Source organism: Vitis riparia, chromosome 7 (assembly GCF_004353265.1).
Source record: "Vitis riparia cultivar Riparia Gloire de Montpellier isolate 1030 chromosome 7, EGFV_Vit.rip_1.0, whole genome shotgun sequence".
In the NCBI taxonomy this organism is placed as follows: Eukaryota; Viridiplantae; Streptophyta; class Magnoliopsida; order Vitales; family Vitaceae; genus Vitis; species Vitis riparia.
The window spans coordinates 12113767-12141581 of NC_048437.1; the positions used below are offsets into that span (position 1 = coordinate 12113767).

Consider the following 27815-nt stretch of genomic DNA (forward strand, 5'->3'; position numbering starts at 1 on the left):
CTGTCAACAGGTTGCAATTTCAAAATGGTTTGGTTTTGTTTCAAATTTCAATAAACACTAGAATAATGTCTACAATTTTTTGTAGTTGCAACTTAGTAAAATATAATAGCTTCAATTGCATTAGTAAAATAATATCTTTAGAATATTAGCATTTCACATGGCATCCTTAAATAATAGGAAAATAAAGTCTATGTTAAGAAGTAATACGAAATGATGGATTTAACATAGTTGGATAACTTTGGTAATATAATTTTGCTCAATTTATATTGATATTTTAACAATTTTTTATTATCTTGCAGATTGACATTCCTCCTCCTCTCCTATCTTTTATATCTAAAATACCTAAAGAGGAGTACTTTCCTGGAAAAATTGCATGTTTGTCTCACTTGGTAGCCATTGAAAATATTAAGAAGAAATTGACTGAACCACAATTGGAGATGTTTAGAAAATCATGTTTTGGTCATTTTTTACTCATTCCCGAACTTAGATTTTCAACCCAAATTATTCATCAATTGTTGTTACGTCAATGTGAAACCAAAAAAGACAATGAAATATGGATTTTATTAAAGTCAAAGGGCTTAAGATTTAGTAAAGAAGAGTTTGCATTGATTACGGGCTTGAGTTTTGGTCCTATTACAAAATGTGATAAAAAATCATTACAAATAAGGGACACATACTTTAAAGGAGAAAACAAGGTGCGTAATGATGAGTTGGAGAAAGTTTTCTTTCTCTAGGAGAGGAAAAGAAAAAGAAAAAGAAAGAAAAAAAAAGAATTTGAAGATGAAGAGGTGATAAAGTTGGCACTTTTAATTGTATATTTTAGAGCATGTTTTATTTGGGAAAGAAGGGAAAAATTTAATAGATATGGAATGGGTTGCTTTGGTTGATAATTTGGAGGCTTTTAACAAGTATCCATGGGGGGTGGATTTGTTATGAGAGGACACTATTTGGTTTGCAAAGAGCTTTGGAGAACCGGGTATCCAAATACCAAGATAAGAAGAAAGCAAAGGGAGAAGCTGCAGTTGAAGCATATAGTCTTTTTGGATTTCCATATGCCTTCTAGGTTTGGGCATACGAGGCTATTCCACTTATTGGATTGAAATATGCCACTCGTGTATCTAAGAGCTATCCTTGAATATTAAATTGGAGTGCAACAAGTGCTCCAAGGTCTACTGAGGTTGAAAATGTATTTCGAGAGCCTAATGTAAGTAATTCTTTACCTTTAAATTTTAAGAATGCAATTATAAATATTATTGTATTATTGTTTATTAATAATTATATTTGATTTGGACTTTGTAGTTAACTTTTCATTCGCTTCTAACACCCATTTTAGAGGAGCAACAACAAGACTATTACAAGCATGTAGATAAACAAGGAGCTTCAGCAGAAATGTTGCACCAATCAAATGCCTCACAAGATGCCAAGAAGGATGACTTAAGACATGAAAAAAGCTCATCTGACACTGCTGCATATGTTGCTGCTGCTACTGCTGCAATGGCAGAAAAAACAACAAATGATGCAATTGCCCCATCAATAGAGGTAACTTAACCTAAACTTAGCCATCATAAATAATGCATGCATGTTCTTTTTTTTGGTACTTTATTTAATATAAGATGTTCACTCCATAATTAACATATGGAACCTGACCTTAACTAGTGTTAAGTTTATTATAAATAAACTTATAGGAAGTTAAGTTTGTAGGGATCATGAAAAAACCTAAATTTAACAAGTGTGTTATTTCAAAGTGAACAAACTTGTCATAATGTATATATATATATATATATATATATATATATATATATATAAATGTTGTAAGTGTTAAATTTTTATTTCATTTATGTGCAATATGTGCAGAAATTATGGATGAAGTTTGTGAAATTCAGACAAAGGTCAGAGTTAAATTTCAATCATCTAAAGAAAGAAATTGAAGGACTCAACTTGAAGATAGATGAATTGAAACAACTTTTATTAGAAGTTAGTGACATGTTTACTTGTTTCAATTTTCTAATACTTCAATGTTTTGACATTTGTGTTTTCTCATATTTATTATTATTGGGTGGTGTATGCAATTTTAGGTTAAGAGTTCGAATGAGGAACATGGTATGCATGACACTAGATTCAGAAAATCTAGTACAAAAGAAAAAGACAACAATATGGGCTTTGATTTCCAGACTAGAATTTTTGAGGATGTTATAGATGATGAAGTGGAGAGGAATGACATTCCCATGGATGTGAACATTGGTATGGAAGCTTCTAGAAACCTCCAGCTTGTAGAAAAACATATGACTAAAGAGTTGAAAGATGATTACTCTAATGTTGATCCAGTTATTGATATTGCTAAGTTGTTTGGTACCCCAACTATGTCGGGTGAGTTTTCAGTATATGTCATACCTCACCATTTATCTCCTACCATTTTTAAGCGAAGATGTGAGATTAAAAAGTCTCGTATCTTGCAGCACCCTTTTACAGATCCCACCAAGAGAAAGAAACTAAGAAAAGAGATTGAGAAACCATTAACTTTATTTGATCCTTTGCGTCCAACCTCTAAAGAAGCATTAGAGTCCTTTCAAAAGTGGATGAGTGATGACCAAGGGTGAGTTGTATACATCCATACTTGTAAATTTGTGTTCTTCACAAGTTATAAAATTACTAATATTTTTATTTTTATTTTTATGTCAAAGGTCCACAATTGACATTAACTACATGCATATAGATAAAAAATGGTTTCAATCACTGTCTAATCATGGTTCATGGCTTGCTAACACGGTTTATAAATGATGCATTTTGTTTTTATTTTTATTTATTATTATGTTTAGCTTACAACCAAATAATATGACTTATTTACTTTATTGTAATTGTTAGCACATTGATGTTGCCTTCTTCTTTTTCCGGAAGCGGCGAATAGAAAATCCTCATATTTTTTCCCAAAAGTTTACCATAATGGATACTATGTTTTGGGTATGTGTAGTTTGAATTTTAGTTATCATTTATAATTTTTTTTTTTTTGTAATAATGAATCTTATGATCTTGGTTATTTATTTATGTATGTTAACTTTATTCTATGTCGCAAAATGCTCAAGCAAGATGGATTAAGCATGTCAAGAAATGGAACCAATTCAAATTACCAAAGAATGACATTCTTATTGATTATGCCAATGGTTTGCAGCCTTTTTATTCTGTCAAATGGCCTGATGTTGACATTGTGTATGTCTCCATCAATGTTCGGGCTAGTCACTGGGTATTAGGAGTTGTCCACCTTCATCGAAGGATTATATATGTATATGACTCATTGATGGGCATCAATAATAATGCAAGATTGCAAGTTGCCATTAAACCATTAACCAAATTGTTGCTGATATTGAATGCAATAACATATTATGGGTTTCATGGTGACACAAAAGTTAACTACCAGGAATGGGAAATTGAACGGATGCAAGATATTCCTCAACAGGAAAATGAGTAAGTGAGCTTAAATTTACTTTCATATCTTATACACTTAATCCTTAATAATAACCCTAACATTGATTATCTGTGTACCATGCAGTGGTGATTGTGGCATGTTTGTTATCAAATATGTTGAATACTTAATGCACAACCATCCATTGAAGTCACTAACAAGTGCTCGAATGGACTGGTTTTGGGAAAAAATGGCAGTAGAGTTATTTTATATGAAATACTTGCCTATGTAATGAATTCATGTTGATATTTCACATTTTGATAATGTAGTTGGATGGTTTGTTATATGTAATTGGATAGCTTCATATATGTAGTTAGACATTTTGATAAATGTAGTTGGACAACTTGATATATATACTTAGATGTTAACTTTATTCTATGTAGCAAAATGCTCAAGCAAGATGGATTAAGCATGGAAAGAAATGGAACCAATTCAAATTACCAAGGAATGACATTCTTATTGATTATGCCAATGGTTTGTAGCCTCTTTATTCTGTCAAATGGCCTAATGTTGACATTGTGTATGTCTCCATCAATGTTCGGGCTAGTCACTGGGTATTAGGAGTTGTCCACCTTCATTGAAGGATTATATATGTATATGACTCATTGATGGGCATCAATAATAATGCAAGATTGCAAGTTGCCATTAAACCATTAGCCAAATTGTTGCCGCATATACTGAATGCAATAGCATATTATGGGTTTCATGGTGACACAAAAGTTAACTACTAGGAATGGGAAATTGAACGACTGCAAGATATTCCTCAACAGGAAAATGAGTAAATGATCTTAAATTTACTTTCATATCTTATACACTTAATCCTTAATAATAGCCCTAACATTGATTATCTGTGTACCATGCAGTGGTGATTGTGGCATGTTTGTTATCAAATATGTTGAATACTTAATGCACAACCATCCATTGAAGTCATTAACAAGTGCTCGAATGGACTGATTTTGGGAAAAGATGGCAGTAGAGTTATTTTATATGAAATACTTGCCTATGTAATGAATTCATGTTGATATTTCACATTTTGATAATGTAGTTGGATGGTTTGTTATATGTAATTGGATAGCTTCATATATGTAGTTAAACATTTTGATAAATATAGTTGGATAGCTTGATATATATACTTGGATATTTTGATGAATGTTGTTCGATAGTTATGTATACAATTGACCTTTTAAACTAAACTTGACTGTTGTCAAGTTGTTATGTGTACAAACTTGAAGGTAGTTAAGTCCATAGTCTTAATAGAATACTTGAACTTAACTACTATCAAGTTAACTGTGAACAAACTTGACAGATATTAAGTCGAAGTCTATTCCAGAATAACATATTTAATCTGGACTTAACAGGTATCAAGTTGATCTTCTATAGACTTATAGGAAGTTGTGTCTACAGTTGCCATTTTAACCTGAACTTAACTATTGTGAAGTTGTTTTATGAACAAACTTGAAGGTAGTTAAGTCCATAGTCTTCAGACAAAACCTGAACTTAACTATTGTCAAGTTGTTTTATGTACAAACTTGAAGGTAGTTAAGTTCACAGTCTTTAAACAAAACCTGAACTTAACTATTGTCAAGTTGTTTTATGTATAAATTTGAAGGTAGTTAAGTCCATAGTCTTTAGACAGAACCTGAACTTAACTATTGTCAAGTTGTTTTATGTACCAACTTGAAGGAAGTTAAGTCAACAGTCTTTAGACAAAACTTGAACTTAACCATTGTCAAGTTGTTTTATGTACAAACTTGAAGGTAGTTAAGTCTACAATCTTCAAACAAAACCTAAACTTAACTATTGTCAAGTTGTTTTATATACAAACTTGAAGGTAGTTAAGTTTACAATCTTTAGACAAAACCTGAACTTAACTATTGTCAAGTTTCTTATAAATAAAAGTGAGAACAGTTGAGTCCATAGTTTGAGAATAAACATGCAATTTTCATTCATACTTTATACATAACTCATCATAACATATATGTACAAAAGTAACAAATATCTCCATTTCTATGGGTATGCAAAAAAAGGGAATCATTATTACAATATTCATTTATGTGCTTATCTTATCACCTTATACAAAAAAGTGTTGAAAAAAATATTAGATACTTGAGATGATTTTATTATGTTTTTTTACAACCTTTGGCACAAACCAATTAGCAGTAGGTTGGTGCAAAATGCTCACCTTGAACCATTGGTCCAAGATTCAAGCCCCAAGGCACTAAATTGTGCATAGTGCACATATAAATGCTATTTGTTTTTTGCTAGCTATGGTGGATTGAGCCATGCATGGGTGTGGCCCATTGGTAAACTAAAGCCTATTTTGACCCAAAAACCCACATTCTTAGTTGAATCGAACCGTCCCCGTTCCATCCGGTTTGGCGGTTCAACCACCGGTTCAATGCCGGTCCGAAGCCCTTTTTGGCTCAAAAGCTCAACCGCACCAGACCGATTGTTTTTTGCTAGCTATGGTGGATTGGGCCATGCATGGGTGTGGCCTATTGGTAAACTAAAGCCTATTTTGACCGAAAAACCTAGATTCTTAGTTGAATCGAACCGTCCCTGTTCCATTTGATTTGGCAGTTCAAACACCGGTTCAATGCCGGTCTGAAGCCCTTTTTGACTCAAAAGCTCAACCGAACCAAACCAGGGTTTGATTGGTTGAACCGGCCGGTTCGGTCTGATTTTTAAATCATTGGACTTTCATCGATTTTTTTGTGACTTTTTAGCAATGTAGCCGATTTTTTGAAAATTTTAAACATGTAGAAGTTCTATAGGTACGTTTGAACATCATCAACAGTTTGTTTAAATTACTCAATTTTATTTTGTTACTGGCCGATGTGGGATTGCATCCCATCCTTAAAATGAAAAATTAACTAGAGAGAACAAGATTGAACCCTTAGGCTCATGTAGAGAATGAAAGACCCATGTCATTAAGCCAACCATGTTGTTTGTGATCAAATGTACATGTTTTATATATATATTTATACTACAAACAAATATTATATATATATATATGATTCATAAATGCAAATATCCTATGTATTTATATTATAGATATGTCATAATATATATAAATTAATTAGAATAAAATTATTGTAAATAAATTAATTTTAGATACAATGTATTTTTTATAATAATTAAAAACAAAATAAATATAAATTTATAAATAAATTATCAATATTTTAAAATAAAAAATATTTATACATGTATCACCATTTTTTTTTTCATTGAATAAATCCAAATCAAATAAATCTCTATAAAATATACATGCAAATTCTGGATGTTATCGTTGGTTGTTATAAATTATAAGCTAGATATATTATTTTTTTTAATAAAACAACAACAAAATGTCTATTAATCATTACTTGTTATATCATTTTTTTTAGAGTTTATTTTTTTTTATTTTTTAATATTTCCATGAGTTTCAATCAATTTTTATCTCACCAATATTTTATTTTAAAATATCCATCCATATTTCCTGATATATTCCAATATATCCATAAAATCGGGTAACTGATATATCCATAAAAATTGATATTTTCATCCTTGATAACATCTAAGATATGAAGCAAAAAACACACCTCGATTCGTACTCCTAACTTCAATATAATTTGATGTTCTTCAAGAAACCATTTTGAACTCTTTCATCCTTGATATTCACTCTTTTACTCTCCCTTTATGCACTCTTTAATAATGGGTATGGAAATGCTTATAGAAAATTGTAGGAGTAGAAAGAGAGACCAAAAGCTCTTCTATTTATATTTGCATTATGGTTCTTCCCATTAATGAACCATTAATCAAATACTTAATTTGAATTTTTTTTAATCAATAACAATAATTGGAATGTGAACTTAAAAAGTATTGTGAATTTCAAAATGAATTTAATTTCACAACAATTCCTACAAAGGAAAATGTATCAAAACTGTTAAGAAAAGAATACTTAATATGGTCATCAAGAGCACTTTTGGTTCTAACAATTGAAAGAGTCGACAACGATGAGAAGGCATAGTTGGAAGTGAGATCAGAGAGGAGTACTTTCAATGAAGAAATGTTTACCTATGAAATTTTTCATCAAGCTTTCCCTTGCTATTCTCTCTTATTTTCCTCTTAATTTTTTCAAGGAAAGTTCTAATGCAAATATTTTAATGTGTTTCCTTCCCCTTTTTTTGCCATCGTATTTTCCATGTCATCCAAATTAAGGGAAATGATTTTCCTTAGCATTGTTTTCCTTTGTCTAGCATTTTATGAGAACCATACATACCCTAGGGAATCAATAATGGTATGAAAATCCCATGATTCAATTGTTGTATCATAGGGACTGGAACAAAAGAAAGGAATCAATTGAATGAAGGGCTTCTAAAAGATGATTTTGAAAATAGTGGACTATGCATAGATGGTCCATTGCCTAACAAATCAAATCTTTATAGTAGATTAATAGTTTAACATGATACCATAATCTTAGTTTTGTGCAAGCCATAGGTTTTAATGTTATTGTTTGTTTATTTTTCTCATTAATTAAGTCCACATGTCAACTCAATAACATCGAAACTCAAAAAAGGCGACTTTCAAGGAAGTCTAAAGTTTTAATTGACCTAATAAGTGAAATAACATGATATACATAATTGGACCATTAATAAAAGTTTAATCTTTTAGGTCAAATATTTTTGTACCTTAATGTTGGTTGCTTACCAGTTGATGGTAAAAAAAAGAAGAAAAGTAACAAGCAAAAAACGAAAAAAAATAAAATGATGATGTGTTAGTTTAAGACCATATTCCATGGTGTCGTCTTAGTAATGTAGTTTATTATTATGCCAAAAGACTGGACGGCACTAAACCATATTGGTTGCTTACTAGTTGATGATAAATAAAAACCAAAAAAAAACAAAATGATGTATCACAATTTATTATGGGTGTTGATTTTTAAGTTAAATTTCAAATTAGTGTCGAAGATGAAAATTATCTATCCTTTGGTTTTCTTTACCAACTTAGGAAAAACCTATAACTACAATTCAAAATAGGAATGCTATTTACTTTTTTTTTTTTCATGTCTGATTATATTCATAGGGGTATGCCATTGCTTTTTTCCTTTTCCCCTCTCTCTTTTCCAGTCAAATTTGGAATTTATTTCCTTTCTCTGTTCCAGTCAAATTTGGAATATGAAAATGAAATTTCAATTTTGCATATTATAAAGAGGATTATGGATTTTGCTTTTCTATTTTTACTTTTTGTTTCATACGAACAAGACAATGTTTTTTTTTTTTGGTTAGCAAATTAGACATATGAGAGTAGAAATCAACGAAAAGAGGCTTCGGTCATTTTGTTTCTTCATGGTTGAGTATTATGTTCCTACTTCATTTGCAATTTAATTATAAATATGAAAATAAATGGAAAACATTCACTTTATAATATGATTACTTCTATTTTTTTTAAAATTTCTTATGTGGTGTTTTTTGTTTTAACTTAATACTAAATAGAAATTAAAACAAAATAAAGTTTATTATTGTTAAGTATTAAGTTGTTTATTTTTGTAATATTTTATTTATGTTAAACATTAAAAAGAAAAAAAAACTATTATATTATTTTTTTATTTAGAAAAAATTAAATATTTTAGTTTTTTTCTATTTAACAAAAAAATTATAATAACTCATAAAAAAAAAATAGAAAAACAAGCAATTTAAAATCTGAAAGTAAATGGCTTTTAGCAAAAAAAAAAAAACTAAAAAACCAAATATCCTAATATTTTTACTCTTTTATTTATTTACTTTACACAATGACAAGACAATGGGATTGACTAATATGAAAAATGAAATTCTAAAGTCTATTTGGGACAAATGCTTTAAGAAAAGTGGGGACAAAGTGCAAGAGCTAGGCATCTTAAAGATTACGTTCTTAGAAACCAATAGTTTTCTTTACCAACTTGGGAAAAATCTACAACTACAATTCAAAATAGGAATATTATTTACCTTTTTTTTTTCATGTCTGATTATGTTCATAGGGCTGGTATGACACTGCTTTTCCTTTTCCCATTTCTCTTTTCCAGTCAAATTTGTAATTAATATGAAAATGAAATTTCAACTTTGCACATTCTAAAGAGGAATATGGCTTTTGCTTTTCTATTTTTACCATTTATGTCCCATAAGTACAAGACAATGCTTTTTGATTTTTTATTTTGGGTTTTTATTTTTTATTTTTATTTTTATTTTTTTAGCTTGAAAATTAAACATATGGGAGTAGAAATCAGTGAAAAGAGGCTCCTGTCATTTTGTTTCTTCATGGTTGAGTGTTATGCTCCCACTTCACTTGCATTTTAAACTATAAATATGAAAATAAATGGAAAACTTTCACTTCTATTTTTATTTTTTTATTTTTCAAAAACTTCTTAGTTTTGCTCTTTTATTTATTCACTTTACACAAGAGCAAGACAAAGCAATTAAGTAACATGAAAAGTGAAATTCTGAAGTCTATTTGGGACAAATGCTTTAAGGAAGGTGGGGACAAAACCCAAGAGCTAGGCATCTTAAAGATTACGTTCTTAGAAACCAATATGATTTGATTAGTCGATTTTACCTGCATGGTTCACTCTTCAAAAAGCAAGGAGCGTCATTTATGAGATGTGGACCAAGGTATCTAGCTGCCTTCAATTTATTTAGAGGAAGCGTACCTGCAGCATTCTCATAGAGTTGCAGTTAATTGACCAGCTCTTTCTGTAGACCGTTGTCTTCTTTGTAGTTGTTGCAAGATAAAAAGAGGCATGGAAATTGAAGCTGACGAGGCAGTGAGGATAGATTTATTCAATAATGCCATGGAAGGCAAATGGGATAAGGTGGTGAAAATATACCAGGACGTGCCCTGGGCCAGCAAAGAAAAGATCACTACAAGTGGAGAAACCGCACTGCATATAGCCATCTCTGATTGCAAAGAAGATGTTGTTGAAAAACTACTGGAGACTGTAATTGGTATCAGTGCGGATGTTCTACGTATACAAAATGCGAAAGGGAATACCCCTCTCCATTTGGCAGCTTCAATTGGAAATGTTTCAATGTGCAGAACCATTGCTGGTCGCTATCCAGAAGCGTTAGGTGTTCGCAACAAAGAACTAGAAACTCCTCTCTTCTTGGCTGCTCGCCATGGTAAGATCAAAGTTTTCTTTTGCCTGCTAGAAGCATCTACAGTCGCTCGCATTGAAAGAGAGAATTATCTCCCTTATCGGAACAAAAAAAGTGAAACAGTTCTTCACTGTGCCATCACTGGAGGACACTTCAGTAAGCATTTGCATCCACTCATCATAGTCTTTTCCAAACATGTGTCCATTTTAATAGCACTTGTATTCTTGTGATCGACAGAATTGGCATTTGTAATAATTCAACTGTATGAAGATCTTGTTAACCTGTTCGACGAGAAAGGATTCAGCCCTCTCCATCTATTAGCAGATAAGCCTACTGCATTCAGAAGTGGAACTAAACTCAGCCTGATTGAAAAAATCATTTATCCATGTAAGTTTTCTCAAACAACAGCTTGGACGGCCATCAATATGACCTATACGTACTGCATACGCACCCTTAATTTAATTTATATTTGGATGTTGAACTCCTGTATCATTCTACAAGGTATATTTGTCCCAGACTTCTACCACCCACTGATTTCTGGAGATGATAAGAACTCCCAGAACCAAACACATGACAAGTACAAGAGAGAAACACCAGAAGGTATTGTTTTCTTTATACTGACATTTGTCTAAACATGTGTGAATCACTTGTGGAATGCAATATCATGAATCTATAAAAATTTTATTAGCATCAAATAACTTACTTTCCAAGCATATGGAAATGTTAATATTAATTGTGACATGCGGCTGTATTTCATTATAAGCCAGGTTCATGCATGCTTCTAAAAGAACAGATGTGACAAATGTATATTTGGTAGTTGATTAGTCTTCAGGATAAGTAGACGAAGAAATGCAGATTCATACCTACATGTAACTACTCACAAGCCTTTTACAATTATTCTCGTGTTTAGCCATTCTTGCAGTTATAGCATTCAACATTTCTAGTTACTGATATTATTCAAACAAATAGCATCAGATTTCCGTATTTGTTTTGGGTGCAACAAGGTCAGTTTTGTTAGGAAATTAATCTAGCAAATCTTCTATATAAATAAGATATATTCTGTATATAACAGTTTCCCCTTTGTATTCCCCTTTGTATTCCTAGATTGTAGTTAGATTGATTGGTGATAGCTTAATTATAGGAGAGACTAACGTGTAACCAAAGTTTACTTGTTGTATAAATACATCAATTGACATCAATGAAATTCAATTCAGCCAATTCTTCTTCTTTTCATGGTATCAGAGCAGGGACTAAAATCCTGACTCTATTGTAGCTGCACTCTACTTTCTCGTGCAACAATCTCTCATCCTTTGGCCACCATGGTTGATGAAAGGAATCCTACCTCTTCTAGAACATCAAAACTAGACTCATCAAAGATAGAAAAACAAGTCGATTTCCCTGTCCCTCCATTAGATGCATCAAAGTTTGATCTCTCAAATCCTTATTTCACTCATCACTCAAATCATCCAGGCTTGGTTTTGATTTCCAAACCCTTGAATGGATGTACTCAGCTTGGCGCAAAGCCATGACCTTGGCTTTAAATGCTAAGAACAAATTGGGTTTTGTCAATGGCACCATCAAGCCGCCTTCAGAAGAAACTCATCTTGATGACTATGCAACTTGGTCATGTTGCAATAATATGGTGCATTCCTGGATCGTCAACACTCTCAATCTTGAAATTTTAGACTCTATAATCGATTATGTAACTGCTCATGAGGTTTGGGAAGATCTTCGTGAGCGATTCTCTCAAAGCAATGCACCTCACATATTTGAGATCCAGTGAGAAATTGCCTACCATCGACAAGAGTAGCTTTCTATCTTGGTTTACTACACAAAACTCAAGAGCTTGTGGGATGAACTGGCCTCGTACAATGATGCGTCAAGCGGAGCACAACAGGATCAACAAAGATTAATGCAATTTCTAATGGGGTTGAATGAATCCTACATTGCAATTCATGGGTAGATACTTCTCATGAATCCTCTTCCCTCTGCCCGTCAAACATATTCCTCTGTGTGCCAAGAAGAAAAACAGAGGCTTCTTAGTGCAACACACACAACTACAGAGTCTAACTCCAACACTGCCCTGGCCGTAAGGAGCAATTAAATGAAGAACAACTCTGTTGAGAATGCAAGGTCAAATCGTTCAGACCGCTTCTACAGTGGTTCACAAGATTCACGACAGTTTAATCAAGACAAACGTCGTTCAGGATCTTCTAGAGGGCGACCTTAGTGCACTTATTGTGGGAAAATGGGACACTTTGTCAAGAAGTGTTATCAGTTGCATGGATATCCTCTAGGACACCCAAAGGCAAGAACAGGTTCCAATTTTAGTTTCCACAAGAATACTTTTATGGCTAATCAAGTTTTTGATGGTGTAAACAAAGATGATGGGAAGTCGGTGTTGACTGGAATCTCAGAAGCACAACTTTAACAACTCCTGTCCCTTCTGAATGACAAAGATGAAGGTACAAGTTCTCAGGCAAATGCAGTTGTAGCAAAACTAGGTTTGTTTAAAATTTCTTCACACCATTGGATCATCGATAGCGGCGCAACATACCATATCTCTTCATCTCCAAAGTTGTTCTTATGTAAAGATAAAAATATTTCATTGCCTCCAGTATTGTTACTTAGTGGGGAAAAGGCTAACATTGTCACCAAGGGGTCCTTGCCGCTAAACTCTATTTATTATCTGCATGATGTATTATGTGTACCTACATTCAAAGTCGATTTAAGGTCAGTTAGTCGTCTAACAAGAGGCCTGAATTGTTTAGTAACATTTTCCCCTCATTGGTGTGTTTTGTAGGATCTGGTTACAAGGAGGATGATTGGTTTGGGTAAGCAGTGTGATGGATTGTATCACCTAGTGGCGTTAACGACAAAGAAAACTGAGACCTATTCTCATTCATCACCAAACTGTCAACCAACTTGAAACCTCACCACTTCATCTACTGATCTCTGGCATAGCCATTTAGGGCATGTTTCCCATTCTCATCTGAGTTTCATTGCTAAGAACTTTAAAAAATTTTCAATTTAGTCTAATAATGATTACCCTATTTGTCATTTGGCAAAGCAATAGCGTTTACCTTTTGGTACTAGTGAAATTTCATCCGAAAAACCATTTGATCTTATTCATTGCAACATTTGGGGTCATTATAAACATTTTTCACTTTCTGGTGCACATTATTTCCTTACTATTGTTGATGATTACATGCGCTTTACTTCGATTTTTCTAATGAAACACAAAAATGAAGCACAACCTCTTATAAAACGTTTCTTTAGTTATGTTTCCACTCAATTTGCATCTCATATCAAAATTTTTCGAAGTGACAATGGTGAAGAATTCCTTTCTCTCCAATTCTTTTTCAAAGATAATGGTGTTCTTTTCCAGCACTCTTGTGTTTACACGCCCCAACAAAATGGGGTAGTGGAACGCAAACACCGCCACATTTTACAAGTTGCATGAGCCTTGAAATTTCAAGCTCAACTTCCTACTCAATTTTGGGGAGAATGTGCACTCACCGTCGTCCATATCATCAACTGCTTACCTTCACCCATTCTCTCCTTCAAAACACCATTCGAACACCTTTACTTGAAACCACCTACTTACTCTCACCTCCGTATGTTTGGTTGTCTAGCTTATGCTACCAATGTCCATGTCTCTCACAAATTTGATCACCATGCCATCGCCTATGTATTGGTTATCCCGTTGGACAAAAAACATACAAATTGTTCAATCTCTTCACCAGAAAAATATTCACTAGTAGGGATGTACGTTTTCACAAAAATCACTTTCCTTATGCTTCCTTCTAATCTGTCCTTCCTACTTCTAATTTTGGCTACTCTTCAGGCCCAATTCCTACTCCAATTAATGACCCAACTCCCTTTCATGTCACTAATCCTTCTTGCCTTATCTCTCCTCCCACCACAGACTCTGCTCTCTCTTCTTCTGTCGCACCCAATTCAGACACACTCAATTCCGTTGCAGTCATATCTTTACCCACAATTTCTAATCTCCACTCTCTCCATGATGAGCAGCCCACTATGAATCCAACTCTAGCTTTCCTCAAAACATACACTCGCTGCCCTAAGAATGCTCCTTCACCTCTGCTGGAAATCCCAACGCCTCCTTTTCCTTCCCCATCTGTCGAGACACTCTTACCAACTACATCATCCATTCCTTCATCACCATCCTTGCTTCTATCTTCATCCAATCCCTCCGACCCATCCGTAGCTCTTCCTAGCCCGCCACAACCAACCCCAACCAAGACACTTCATCGCTCTAACAACTCCCATAATCCATCGGCGAAACTACAGGATTATGTATGCTTTCACATCACACATGTTTGCTCTGACCAATCTCTTTCCTTGCTTCCAGGTCCGACTAAAGGTACACGTTATCCTTTGGCCAATTATGTTTCATATCACTGTTACAAGCCTGAACATTGCTCTTTTATTGCCCAGATCAGTCAAGTCACAAAACCAAGAAATTATTCCGAAGTTGCCGTCCATCTTGAATGGCAGGAGGCGATGTGGTTCAAATTGTAGGCTCTCCAGACCAATGGTACTTGGACTCTCACATCTCTTCCAGTAGGAAAGACACCGATAGGTTGTCAATGGGTTTATAAGATTAAACACCGTTCCGATGGATCAATTGAGAGATACAAAGCACGATTAATTACCAAGGGATTTACACAATTGGAGGTGCCAATTATTAGGATACCTTCTTTCCCACTGCCAAAATCATCACAGTTTGTTGTCTCCTTGCCTTGGCTGCTGCTCGAAGGTGAAACTTCACCAATTAGATGTTAATAACGTCTTCCTTCATGGCGATCTTCATGAAGAGATTTACATGTCACTGCCATCAGGGCTTCGGAGATAGGGGGAGGAAAACTTGGTGTGTCAAACATAAGTCACTGTATAGCTTGAAGCAAGCATCTCAACAGTGGTTCTCAAAATTCTCAGAAGCTATTCGAGCTACAGGGTATGTTCAATCTCGAGCTGATTACTCTTTATTCACCAGAATACAAGGCAAGTCCTTCACTGCCCTCTTGATATATGTTGATGATATTTTGATAACTGGAAATGATTTTGTGAGTATTGCTGCTATTAAGAAATTCCTGCATAGTCAATTTCGTCTTAAGGATCATGGTGATTTGAAGTATTTCCTTAGCACTAAAGTATCTTCTTCTAAGAATGTGATTTTTATTTCCCAACGTAAGTATGCTTTAGAAATCATTAAGGACGAGGGATTATTAGGTGCAACACCTATTGATACTCTTATGGAGCGAGGTTTGAAATTGTTTGATAAAAGTGATTTACTCAAGGATTCAAATCATTATAGGAGGTTGGTTGGTAGATTGGTATATCTTACTGTCTCAAGGCCGGATATTACATATTCTATGCATGTATTAAGCAGGTTTATGCATTAGTCTCGTAAGCTTCATATGGAGGTAGCACTTCGTGTTGCGCGCTATCTTAAGAATGTACCTGGGCAAGGATTGTTTTTCTCCTCAAATAGTGATTTCAGGTTGCGAGCCTACTGTGATTCAGATTGGGCAGGATGTCCAATCACTAGAAGGTCAACCATAGGTTACTGTGTCTTCTTTGGCCCCTCATTAGTCTCATGGAGATCTAAATGTTAGAAAACAGTGTCACTTTCTTCAGTTGAAGCAGAATATCGTGCTATGACAGGTGCTTGTTGTGAGTTAATTTGGCTGAGATACCTTCTCAGAGATTTGGGAGTATTGCATCGAGAACCTACATTGTTGTACTATGACAACAAAGTTGTATTGCATATTGTAGCAAACCCAGTCTTTCATGAGTCGACCAGACACATTGAAATGGATTGTCATTAAATCCGAGATAAGATTCAAGATAGATTCATTGCTACAAGGTTCGTGAACTCTACACATCAATTGGTGGATGTATTGACTAAAGCTTTGGGAAAAGAAGTCTTTACTCCTATGATTCGCAAGTTGGGAGTACATGATATTCACTTTCCAACTTGAGGGGGAGTGTTAAGAAATTAATCTAGCAAATCTTCTATATAAAGAAGATATATTCTGTATATAACAGTTTCCCTTTTGTATTTCCCTTTGTATTCCTAGATTATAGTTAGATTGATTGGTGATAGCTTAATTATAGGAGAGACTAACGTGTAACCAAAGTTTACTTGTTGTATAAATACATCAATTGGCATCAATGAAATTCAATTCAGCCAATTCTTCTTCTTTTCAAGTTTGATCATGTACAGTTGCTCATTTCAAATGTTGTTGGGATCATATTATCCAAACAAACCTTTGTCAAGACTCCTTTAGTCAACTGAGGTCCTAAGGGATATGCACTTACCACAAAAGTACATGGAATATTAAACTACAAAAACTTCTACTGTCCTATACCAACCCAATGTTCCCTGGTTGCATGCTAGAAAGGGAAAATAAAAATAAAAATCTGTCATCTTGAAAATGAAGACGGAATTCCCACGTGAGTTCGAATGAAGTAGAACCATTTTACCAATAATCTTCCAGATCAACACCAACTTTGCTACAAAAAGGTTTCCCAAAATTCAGTTCTAATTTGGCTGAAACTTAATGTGAGAATACAAAGCCCCCTTGACTCTGATTCATGGATACTCCTATGTTAAGCTCCTTTGGGTGGAAAAAGATTCATCCTCGAGTCTAAATTGCTATTTTACCATGATAAGGGGAAAGAGCAGAAACCTCATAATTATCAAGAAGCTCAATTTTGTATGCATTTTCACCAATCCATTGGAGTGATATGAATGACCCATTAGCCATAGGTTTGAGCTTAGCATATTTCCTAGGTGGAAAGCATTCTTTTCAAAGATGAACCCACACCAAATGAATAAACACACATTCACCATGTTCCTTCCATTTTACGTACAAGAAGGGCAAGCACAATACAAGGACTCTTACTTCCTCTTATCAAGACATCAGTAATAAGTTCATCTACTTGTCTTTGTAATTCTTCATGCTTCTTAGGGCTCATTTTGTTATGCTACTTTGTTTGGTAAAATAACCATAGGTATAAGAATAATGTGATGTTGAATATCCCTCATTGGTGGAAGGCCAATTTGAATATCCCCTTGAATCACATCAAGAAATTCTTGAAGAAAACACTTCACTCTGTTACGTAGCTCATTGTTTTCTTCATTTCTTCTAGGACCACAAGAACACAAGTTTTATTTCCCATTTTCAACTTCTTTTTACATTCAGATTAAGTTAGCAAGTTACTTTCCTTCCCTTTTTTAGAAGGTTTAGGGTGGCTTCTAATTTAGCAGGTCTCCATCTTTGACAAAGGAGTATATGTTCTTATACCCATCATGCAAAGTTCTTCTACCATATTACCATGGTCTCCCTAAAAGCAAATGGCAAGCATCCATAGGAACAACGTCACAACATGCGTCATCTTTATAATTATTTTCAATAGAAAATGGCACAAAAGCAGTGTTTTCTTACCTTTACCCCATTCTCCCTTTGAAGCTATGAAAGTTTGTGAGGATGTAGATCTGGCTATGTTTTAATACATAACCTCTCCATCATTCAAGTATACACCACATTTTGAAAGCTTCTGCCACCATCAATAATAACATTACACACCTTGTCATGAGAGGTGCATCTAGTATAAAATTACTCTTTTGCAGCTAGTCTTCTTCATCTTCATGGCCATTAGTTAGATTTCTTTGCATGATAAGAGATTCCCTTTCATCAACATAAGTAACTTCTTCTTCTTCACTCAATGGCAAAGTCCGAAGGCAAAGCAGGATCAATGATGAGCTTACCTTCATTTTTTGCTTTTTTTTTTTTGGAGAGTTCAAGTATAAAATTTCTAATTTTGAGTTCATAGTCAAGTACGATGCTCTCCACATTTTTTTTCCTTTATTTTTTTCAATAAAAATTTTTTGGGATAGGATGGTGTTAAAGTGAGAACTGGAGGGGGAAAGCAGCCTGGGATTATATGGGTTGAGTACCCCCTGCTCCGTTGGATGAGGCAGATGATTTGGATCATCGTCCATTTGGAATTCCCTTTAAGTGCTATTTCCCTGAACACAAGTAAGAGGCATAACCTAACTTTCAATCAGTACTAGTTGCAACGAACAAAGTCTAATTGACCCTTCATCGGCCCACCTTTCTCTCGGAGGTAAGTAGTCTCTTTATGCTATGGTGGGGTTACCGTGAGCAGTAAATTAAGGTTTCAACCTTTCCTTACCTACACACCAGGCTATCCACTACCAAAGACAGGAGCTCACCCTTGCCTTCATCTTAGTTGAACCAAGCTATCTTTATCTACGATAAGACCCTCGTATGAACTATCTCTCTCTAGCCTCTCTCTCTCAACCCACCTTGATTGAATTTTGGGAATTTTTTATGGCCCCCTCATCATTGTGTTCTTCCACCAAGGTGACAATTCTACAATTAGGACATTTTAAAGCAATATGTCCATATACGTACATGAGACTTGAAACGTTTTTGATGAGTTTTGCTGCTAATTATAACTAGCTCCACCTTCATCCTTTGGAGTTATTTCAGATGTGGGTTTCACAGTTACATTGCCTTTGTATTGGAGATATGTCCTTGACCACAAGATCCATCTCAAGGTATAAGCTAAAACCCATTGCCCCTTAATCCCTTACGTTGCTTTTCTACTTTAAGAGTAAGCTTGCACATGCCTCCATATGTCCAATAAGGATCTAATTGGATAACATTATCAATTTTAGGCTTCAAACCCCCAAGAAAATGAGCTATGGTTTGTTCTTTAGGTTCAACAAGATCACATTTCATTATGAGATGATCAAACTCTGTTGTATATTATTCTACAGATGGCTCCTTTTGTTTGAAGTTATAAGCTTAAGGAAAACCTCTTGCTCATAATTGTCTAGAAAATATTCTCTTAAGTTCTCTTTTCTTTTTCACCCAAGTCATAATCTTCCCTTTCCTTCACGAGCCCTTTGATTTTCAAGATTTTCCCACCACAAAGAGGCATATTTGGAGCTTCTTTGTAGTCAAATACCCATTCAATAACATGAAGCTAATCAACAAAATCGTCTGGCTGCATTTTGCGCACAAATTCTAGGATATCAACTTCAACATCATGATCTCTTAGAACATTGCAATTCCTTCGTACATGGGGAGGAGGAGAGACTTCTCTTGAGTGTTGGTTTAGATCTCTATGAAAGGGGTTAATGTCTTTATCTTCATTGTTAGGAGCCTCATGTTCTATATTATGATGTGATTCAGTGCAGCTAAGAGCCTTGTAATGTTCTAAACATTGTTGCAACTGTTGTACTTGCATCCTTAATTCTTCCATCTCAATGTCACAAGCGTCTCTTTCATGAGTAGGACCTTCTTCTTCAACATTTGTGTGCGACAATGATGACCAGCCATGAGAACTCACGACCTAGGCTTTGATACCAAATTGATACTAGAATAATGGAGAAAATAGAGGATAAAATTACAATGAACTCCTTAGGGATACAAAAATCACTACCCTTTGAGTCCACTGAAAACTTGGAATTCACCACCTAATGGAATCAACCAAAGAGATACAAAGTTCTCAGAGAAAAGTACTCTCTGCTAAACAGAAGATTTCTTTTTCAAGCAGAAAAAACTTCATTCCATGTAAATTAAAAGACTTATATAGCATAGACTTGGAACAACCCTCCAAGCAGAGGCTTTCAAAGCACCTTACTTACATTCTCAACACCAAACTAAGTGAATGCCAAGAAGTTTTCTAGTTGAAAAATAAATGACATCTTAAAGAACTTATGGTAGGACTGAAATTTAACCTAGGAATTTCAGGAAAGTAAGAAAAGGAGGTACAACTAGGAATTCCCAAGTGACTTGAATGAAGCTGAACCATTTTACCAAAAATTAGATAGATGAACACCAGCTTTGCTCCAAAAGATTTCTCAAAATCTGGTTCTAATTTTGCTGAAGCTTAGGAAATTACTGTGAAAATTTGAAGCCCCTTTGACTCTGATTCTTGGTCCATGTAGAAAGACACTCCCGTGTCAGTGAGTGTGTGAGAATGGGAGAAAATTGCACCAACCCTTGTGAGTTTTTAAGTTGTCAATAGCCATGTAGAAGGACACTCCTTTGTCGAATGATTAGTTAAAGACTGGATAAAGGGGCCTTTCTGTCCAGAGCCGGAGTCTATGCCTTTGCCTAAGCCTTGGCCTTGGTAGTCCAGTGGTTAGGATAATTTCCATCCAGAACTTAGTCGCTGAGGCCTCCGTTGATTGTGTACGAACAAAATATGAGTCCAAAGGCAGAGTAAGAAAGGTTTAACTAATGGAGATATTAACTCTTCCGAGAACCAGTAACGTGGAAACCATGTCAAACCAAGACCAATCAATATGTGAGTGCGTGTGATAACAGGAGAAAATTTCACCAACCCCTTGTGAGTTTTTAAGTTGTCAATAGGGAAAACAATTAATCCTCAATATGGCATCTGAAATCTTCCCACCACTCCCCAAGAGGAACTTTACATATATAAAAAAGGCATGTCTACCATTGTCAGCTCTTTATATCATTTGTTCTCATATATTTTCTGGCCCTTTCAGTATCCAGAACCAGTACCAAGAACCAGCCAACAGCTAAGGCAGAGAACCGTCAACAGCACATTGAAGAAGGGCAATGTAGCATCCGAGGTGAAGGATTCCCAAGTTTTACTTTTTTCAATCAAATTGATAATTAGTCATAAACTCAATTAATATGGATTGAATTTAACAAATATATGGTCTGCATATGCATTGTCAAGAACAATTCATTAACATTTTCAAGCATTATGAAATAGTATTCTATACAAAATTCATTCATGAAATATTTTCAATTTCTTCTGCTTGATGAAATGCAATATCCTTACTCAACCTCCTTTTATAGTTGGCATGAAGGAAGAAGGAATGATGCTGGGGAGGCAATATCCACCAAATTATGATACTTGCTTCAATTTCATTAAGCTTCTAATCAAAGCAATGCTGAGTATCCTAGTTTTGGGGCTGGGTAGGAAATGACATTACCTTCCAAGCCATCTATTTTATTAATACTAGAAACAATATAGGTGGAAGGATTAATATTTTTGTTTTATACATGGTTGACAGGGCCAAATTATAGAGACAAGATACGCAAGAAGAAAGAGAGTAACATTTGGGCTGCTAAGGTGATGAACATTTTACTTGAGAAGACTAAAAGATATGAGTATGATACAACTGGAAAGAATCCCAGGTACGAGGAAAGGCAAATGCCTTATGGTACAAAAAAGGAGGAAGAAAAAGAGAAGATACAAGATTCAGATACCCTTTTGCCACCCCAAATACCTGAAGAAGGTACTTCCGAGACAAACGGGGGACACCAGGAAAGGTTGGAGGAAGGTAAGTTCTCCACACAAAATGAGGAAGGAATAGAGAAGATACAAGTTTCACTTACCATTTTGCCACGCAAAAGGCCTGAAGAAGGTACTTCCAAGACAAACAGGGGACAGCAGGAAAGGTCGGAGGAAGGTAAGTTCTCCTTTTAATATATATATATATATATATATATATATATATATATAGAGAGAGAGAGAGAGAGAGAGAGAGAGAGAGAGTGAAAAACGGCCAATTTGAAAGTGAAAATAACAGGGGTTGTTTCCTAAACATTCACTGAGCTCAGAACATATCTTATTTTGGGTCATTTATGGTTTCAACCAGAGCTTGGTTTAGTTTGGTGGAGTGAATAATATCTGTAGTCTTGTGATCTTGAAAAGAAAAGTAGGTTAAGGGACAAGGTCTAAAGGGGGTATATGGTGCTTTTTGTCCAGTATCCATGGCCTCCACTCTGACAGTAATTCAAGGACTGAATATATATATATATATATATATATATCACATACAAAAGTGACGCATAGAAATGAGTCCAAATCTTCAATAGTTGATCTCTAGGCGCTAACTGAGTTCAGAGACAATCCAATGCCCTATAATGATCTTTTTCAATTTTCAACCTTGTAACAGATCCCAGTTGGGCTCTTCTGCTCAGAATTGGTAAAGCCGGCCTCTCTGCTGATCCAATATTTGTAGCAGGTAAAGCTGCCAAAAAATTGGATGATAAGCTTCATGAGCTCGATTTGGAAACCAAGAAGAAAAATGAAGAGGTGGAAAGGTTGCCGACGCCCATATTAATGGCGGCAAAGAATGGTATAAGTGAAATGGTGGAGAGCATCCTTAACTTTCACCCCAAGGCCATTCATGATATTGACTCAGAGAAGAAGAATCTGGTGCTATTGGCTGTGGAGAATAGGCATCCCCATGTGTTTCAGCTCTTACTGAAGAAAAAAATTCTGAAAGACACTGTATTTGGTGCAGTGGATAATAATGGGAATAGCGCATTGCATCTTGCCGCAATGTTTAGAGGCGATCATCCTTGGCCTATTCCTGGTGCTGCATTGCAAATGCAATGGGAAGTCAAGTGGTACCAGGTATGAGAAATCAAATTCTTTTCTTCTATATATAGACCTTAAAAATAGACCTTGGCTCACTTTTTAAGTACTTTGTTTTTTTTGCTGCATTTATGGCAGTATGTGAAGCAATCCATGCCCCCAAATTTCTTCCCTATCCACAACGAAAAAAAGGAGTCTGCGAAGCAGATTTTCACACGTGAACACCAAGATCTGGTGAAAATGGGTGGAGAATGGCTGACTAGCACCGCTACTTCATGCTCGGTGGTGGCTACGCTCATTGCAACCGTGGCCTTCGCCACATCTACAGCGGTACCAGGCGGCACCAAGGAAGGGAGCGGAAAACCCATTCTTGAGCAGCAGCCAGCCTTTCATATCTTTGCTATTTCATCACTCATTGCTCTTTGCTTTTCAGTCACCTCCACTGTCATGTTTCTTGCCATTCTCACATCTAGGCGTCAGGAAAAAGATTTTGCCCAAGATTTGCCGAGAAAGCTTTTGCTAGGACTAACTTCACTTTTCATATCCATATTGTCTATCTTGGTCACTTTCTGCGCAGGCCACTTCTTTGTGCTCAGAGACGAATTCAGAATTGCTGCATTGCCAGTATATGCTGTGACGTGCCTGCCAGCAACATTTTTTGCTGTTGCCCAGCTACCATTATACCTTGATCTCATATGGGCTACTTTTAGCAAGGTGCCACAAGCTTGTTTGGATGATACATAGGGTTTCATGATTTTTAATTTCTATTCCTTATCTCATATGGTGATTTATCCCCCTGTTTCGTTGATTCCTAGAATAGCCATCCTTTTGATGGTCAGGAGTTTGGTTCCAGTTTCTTTTCTGTGGTCTCGCTTTGTTCATTGAAACTTCACAAATGAAATTGACATTATTCTGCTTTGTTGCCCATAATTCTAAGCTTCAGCATAAATAATTTGGCATGCTCTTTTGACTCAGGAGAGGGTAATCAAGAAATCTAATAAAACTTAGTAGACCATTTTGATTACAATATAATGTTTGATCAATTATATATATATATATAATATATATATATATATATATATATATATATATAATATATATATATATATCTAGAAATAAGATTATTTATAAAATAAAATATAGAAAAAATAGCACCAGTACAAGCAATGTCAATTAAGAATTCATTTGGCGGTGATTTAAAAAGCATTTATAACATTTTAACACTTAAAATTTTTTATCTTTCAAGAATTAGAAAGGTTAAAAACACTTTTTGAAATCATTGTCAAACTCACTCTAAATTGAATAAACTTACAAAAATTATTAATAAATAGACATGACATACATAACTTTGATCTTATGGAAAGAAAAACATCATTAAATCCCAAACTAGAAAACCCATATACCAAATTGAATAATTTCTTATATATATATATATAAATATTAAAGATGAAGAAAAGCAATCATTTCATCTCATTTACAACCTTCAGTGTGACAACTTGCTTTATATTAATAGTAGCTATCCATATTATTGATTACTCTATGCACAAAGCACTTCTTTGTCACTAAAGATGAATTGAACATGCAGCATCTCCAGTGAATGCTGTGGAATGCCTGCCTCTGTGCCTCAGTTTCCATAACACTTTGATCTTATGTGGGCCGAACCTTTTGAAGAAGGTGCCAAAAATGGGTACGTATGTGTGATTCCTAGGGCATTACCATATCCTTTCTTTGAGCTAGATGATTGAAGGTTGGAAATGTGGCATTGAAGTGAGGATGCGCACCGTGCCTGATAGAAATATCTACTATTATTTGATAGCAAATACTTTTGAACTTCGAAATACAGACTTCCTTCCCCAGCTGTTCCTCAAAACATTACACGCCAACTCCTCTTGGGCGGCAAGTATAACCACACTTATCAAGGACAAAAGATGGATTTAATCCTTTTTAGTAATGTCCTTGTCACATACATGAAATTAATAGACCATCACTTTTAAGTAGATAGGACACATTTCATTTCTATTTTTAAACATTATTTAATTTCAGCAACTCTGACTTTAAGCTTGGCATATTGGTATATAATACTCTAAAATAAAAATGAAAATATATTGAAGTAATGAGTCATTTAGAGTTTGTTTGACCATGTGATTTAAAAAATTCTATTTTTGAAACAATAAAATTGTTTTTAAAAATCTATAAAACCATTTGATTGTTGTTCTTTGTTTCTAGTTTTAAAAAACAAAATGATATAGGAAACAATTTTTAAAGAATAAGTATAAGTTATTTGCACCATATATTAAAAACAAAAGGAAAACAAGAGAAATTAAAAGAACCATAAAAAGAAAATAAAATTGAGCATTATATCACTCTTCTTCTCTCTTCACTATCCAATACTAATCATCTTGAAAATCTTCAAATTATATGATATTCTTTAAATTGCACATGTTTTTATGAATCGATCTCCTTTAACTTCATAAAAAAATTTCATTAATTAAAGATGTTAGGACAATAAGTCATTATTTGTTGGTAATTTTGTTCCATTTTATTTTCTGTCCCAGAAATTTTTTTAGATAGTGACTTACTTTCCATTGAAGATCTAAGGTTGTTGTTCATCAAACCGAAAAGTCATAGGTACGTTTAAAAGGTTTGATTTGTGGCAAGTTAAGTTTCTCAAAGGTATAAAAGGGATTAGTATATTTTTATGGAATTAAAAAGTATTTTCTTTAAATTTAAAAACTGTAAGGACCGCTCAAGCAGGGAATATCCCTCAAGCGTTGGCACCGCTCAAATGCTTGACGCTCTTGTCGAATCTACTAGAATTTGGCAAAATATTTTTTGAGATATTCATACAAATTGAGTTTGGAAACTTTGAGATATCAATTCCCTATAACCTCTATGCCTACATATACCTTATTTTAACCAATGTTTTCATAACCAGACCAGTCAGTGAACTAAAAAAGTTATCGATTCATGGTTCATTGATCGGATCGACGGTTGAATCACTGATGACATAAATAATTAAATATGTAATTTATAAATTATTAAAATTTAAAATAATTATAAAAATAAAAATAATAATTTATATATTATTTAAAAATTCAAATTTTATTTGAAAATCAAAAAATTAGTTTCAAATTATAAATAAATCAAAATTATAATAAAAAAATAACACATTAAATATAAAACATATAAAAAAAAATTCTCTAGCTATTGCCATTGGAGTGGGGCTTACATAGGGGTGGGGATAGGGGGTTTACACAAGGGGGTGGTTGCGATGGAGGAGGGGAGCTACCGGCCACGGGGGAGCTTCCAGCCGACGCCGTTGGAGTGGGTTGAAGGTTGAAGATGGGAGAAGCATCAAAACGACATCATTTTGACATTGAAAAAAAAAATCATTTCGTTCAGAGGGAACTAGTCGGTTCATCCTGTACGCCGGATGGACCGTCGGTTCAACCGGTCCGATTTTGGTTCAACCACTTTTTGAGCCAATTGACCAATCGAACCGGCCGATTCGGTCCAGTTCGATTTTTAAAACAATGATTTTAACCCCTTTTAGGATTTTAGGGAGATATACCAATTTCCATTACTTAGATTGACTTAATTTGTTTTTCCTAAATAATTAATCAAATTTCTTTGATAAGGAATTTTAGTCTAATGTTTTTTTTTGGCATCTAACCATCTAAATCATTTATTTAATCTTTTATTAAGATTAATTTTTCTATACTCAAATCACACCAAAAGCACTTCTACAATCTACAAGGCTAAAAAATATGTATTATACGAAAAAAAAAATATTATTATTTTTCAACCCCAAAAATGCATTATAGAAATTTTCATAACCACATTGTACTATTCTCAAAGTTTCCTGCAATAATCTTAAAATCTCCAATTATGAATTCCTATAATCCCCATATGGAATGCTTTATGGATTTCTTCACAATAACAAATCATCAAAGAGTATGGTATTTGACCTAAGTCTCTACTAATACTTTTTTTTTTCTTTAAAGATTTCTAAATTCTAGATTCACCTAAACATCAATTTATTTATTTATATGCTAACATATTAATTCTTTCTTTTTCTTTGTGAAATCAAAATAACAATTGTATTTTAATGAGAAGAAATATATTTTGAAATAAAACTCTTATCTTAAAATTTTCTCCGAAAAGAGAAAAATAGTTTCTTCTCTTCACCTTGGATTTGAAATCTCAACTTCTCTCTAACCTTTGCCTCTCTATAGTGTAAGTATGTTTTAGAGTTTGTATATTATTAATATTAATAATATTTTTTCTTTTGTATATTATTAATATTAATATTTTTTTTCTTTTACCTACAACCCAAATTTAAGCCCATAGGGATTTAAGCCTATGAGGGCCAAAAGGCTAAATAAAGAAAAGTAAAGACACAAAAAACAACTTAATTGCCTCACTAACCTACTCCCAAAAAATATAGTTCATGCATTTACCATCAGAACAAACCCATCATTTGTTCTAATTATGATTTTATTCAGATTTTCTCATTTCAAATCAATCATCAACAAGTGCCTCTACTTAGGAGATTCATTGGAGCATGCTCTGCTCATACCAACGCAAGCATTATGCAAAGTTTCTATTCCAATTCAAAGAGATCATTTTCCAATTTCACATCTTCATAAATACTTGAGTTTGTACTAAGAATCATTCAACCAGTTAACAGATGACAATTCAGCTTGTCTAAGGTCAATACAAACTTATCAAATTTGGACAACAAGAAAGTTTTGGCTTATAGGAGCCAAGCCTTGATCAGAACAAGCACTCAAAGTATATAAAGTTTTGTATAAATTCAA

The 27815-nt window shown here is 34.2% G+C and overlaps 1 protein-coding gene across 1 annotated transcript; it reads left to right on the forward strand.

Annotated features, from left to right (window-relative positions):
• The first annotated feature begins 10176 nt into the window (after positions 1-10176).
• On the forward strand, positions 10177-23916 carry LOC117917980. Its single transcript, XM_034834482.1, has 8 exons — positions 10177-10719; positions 10801-10950; positions 11065-11163; positions 21146-21232; positions 21465-21584; positions 21683-22081; positions 22571-23034; positions 23134-23916. The coding sequence occupies exons 1-8, from the start codon at positions 10209-10211 to the stop codon at positions 23737-23739; spliced, it is 2436 nt and encodes an 811-aa protein (XP_034690373.1). The 5' UTR covers positions 10177-10208; the 3' UTR covers positions 23740-23916.
• The last annotated feature ends 3899 nt before the right edge of the window (positions 23917-27815 follow it).

Bases quoted from the DNA above. Each gene is read 5' to 3' on its own strand.
- LOC117917980 (XM_034834482.1), top strand. From the start codon at position 10,209: ATGGAAATTGAAGCTGACGAGGCAGTGAGGATAGATTTATTCAATAAT. The intron at 21,585-21,682 runs GTAGGAAATGAC...CATGGTTGACAG, and splicing joins TATCCTAGTTTTGGGGCTGG to GGCCAAATTATAGAGACAAG. The intron at 23,035-23,133 runs GTATGAGAAATC...CATTTATGGCAG, and splicing joins GGGAAGTCAAGTGGTACCAG to TATGTGAAGCAATCCATGCC.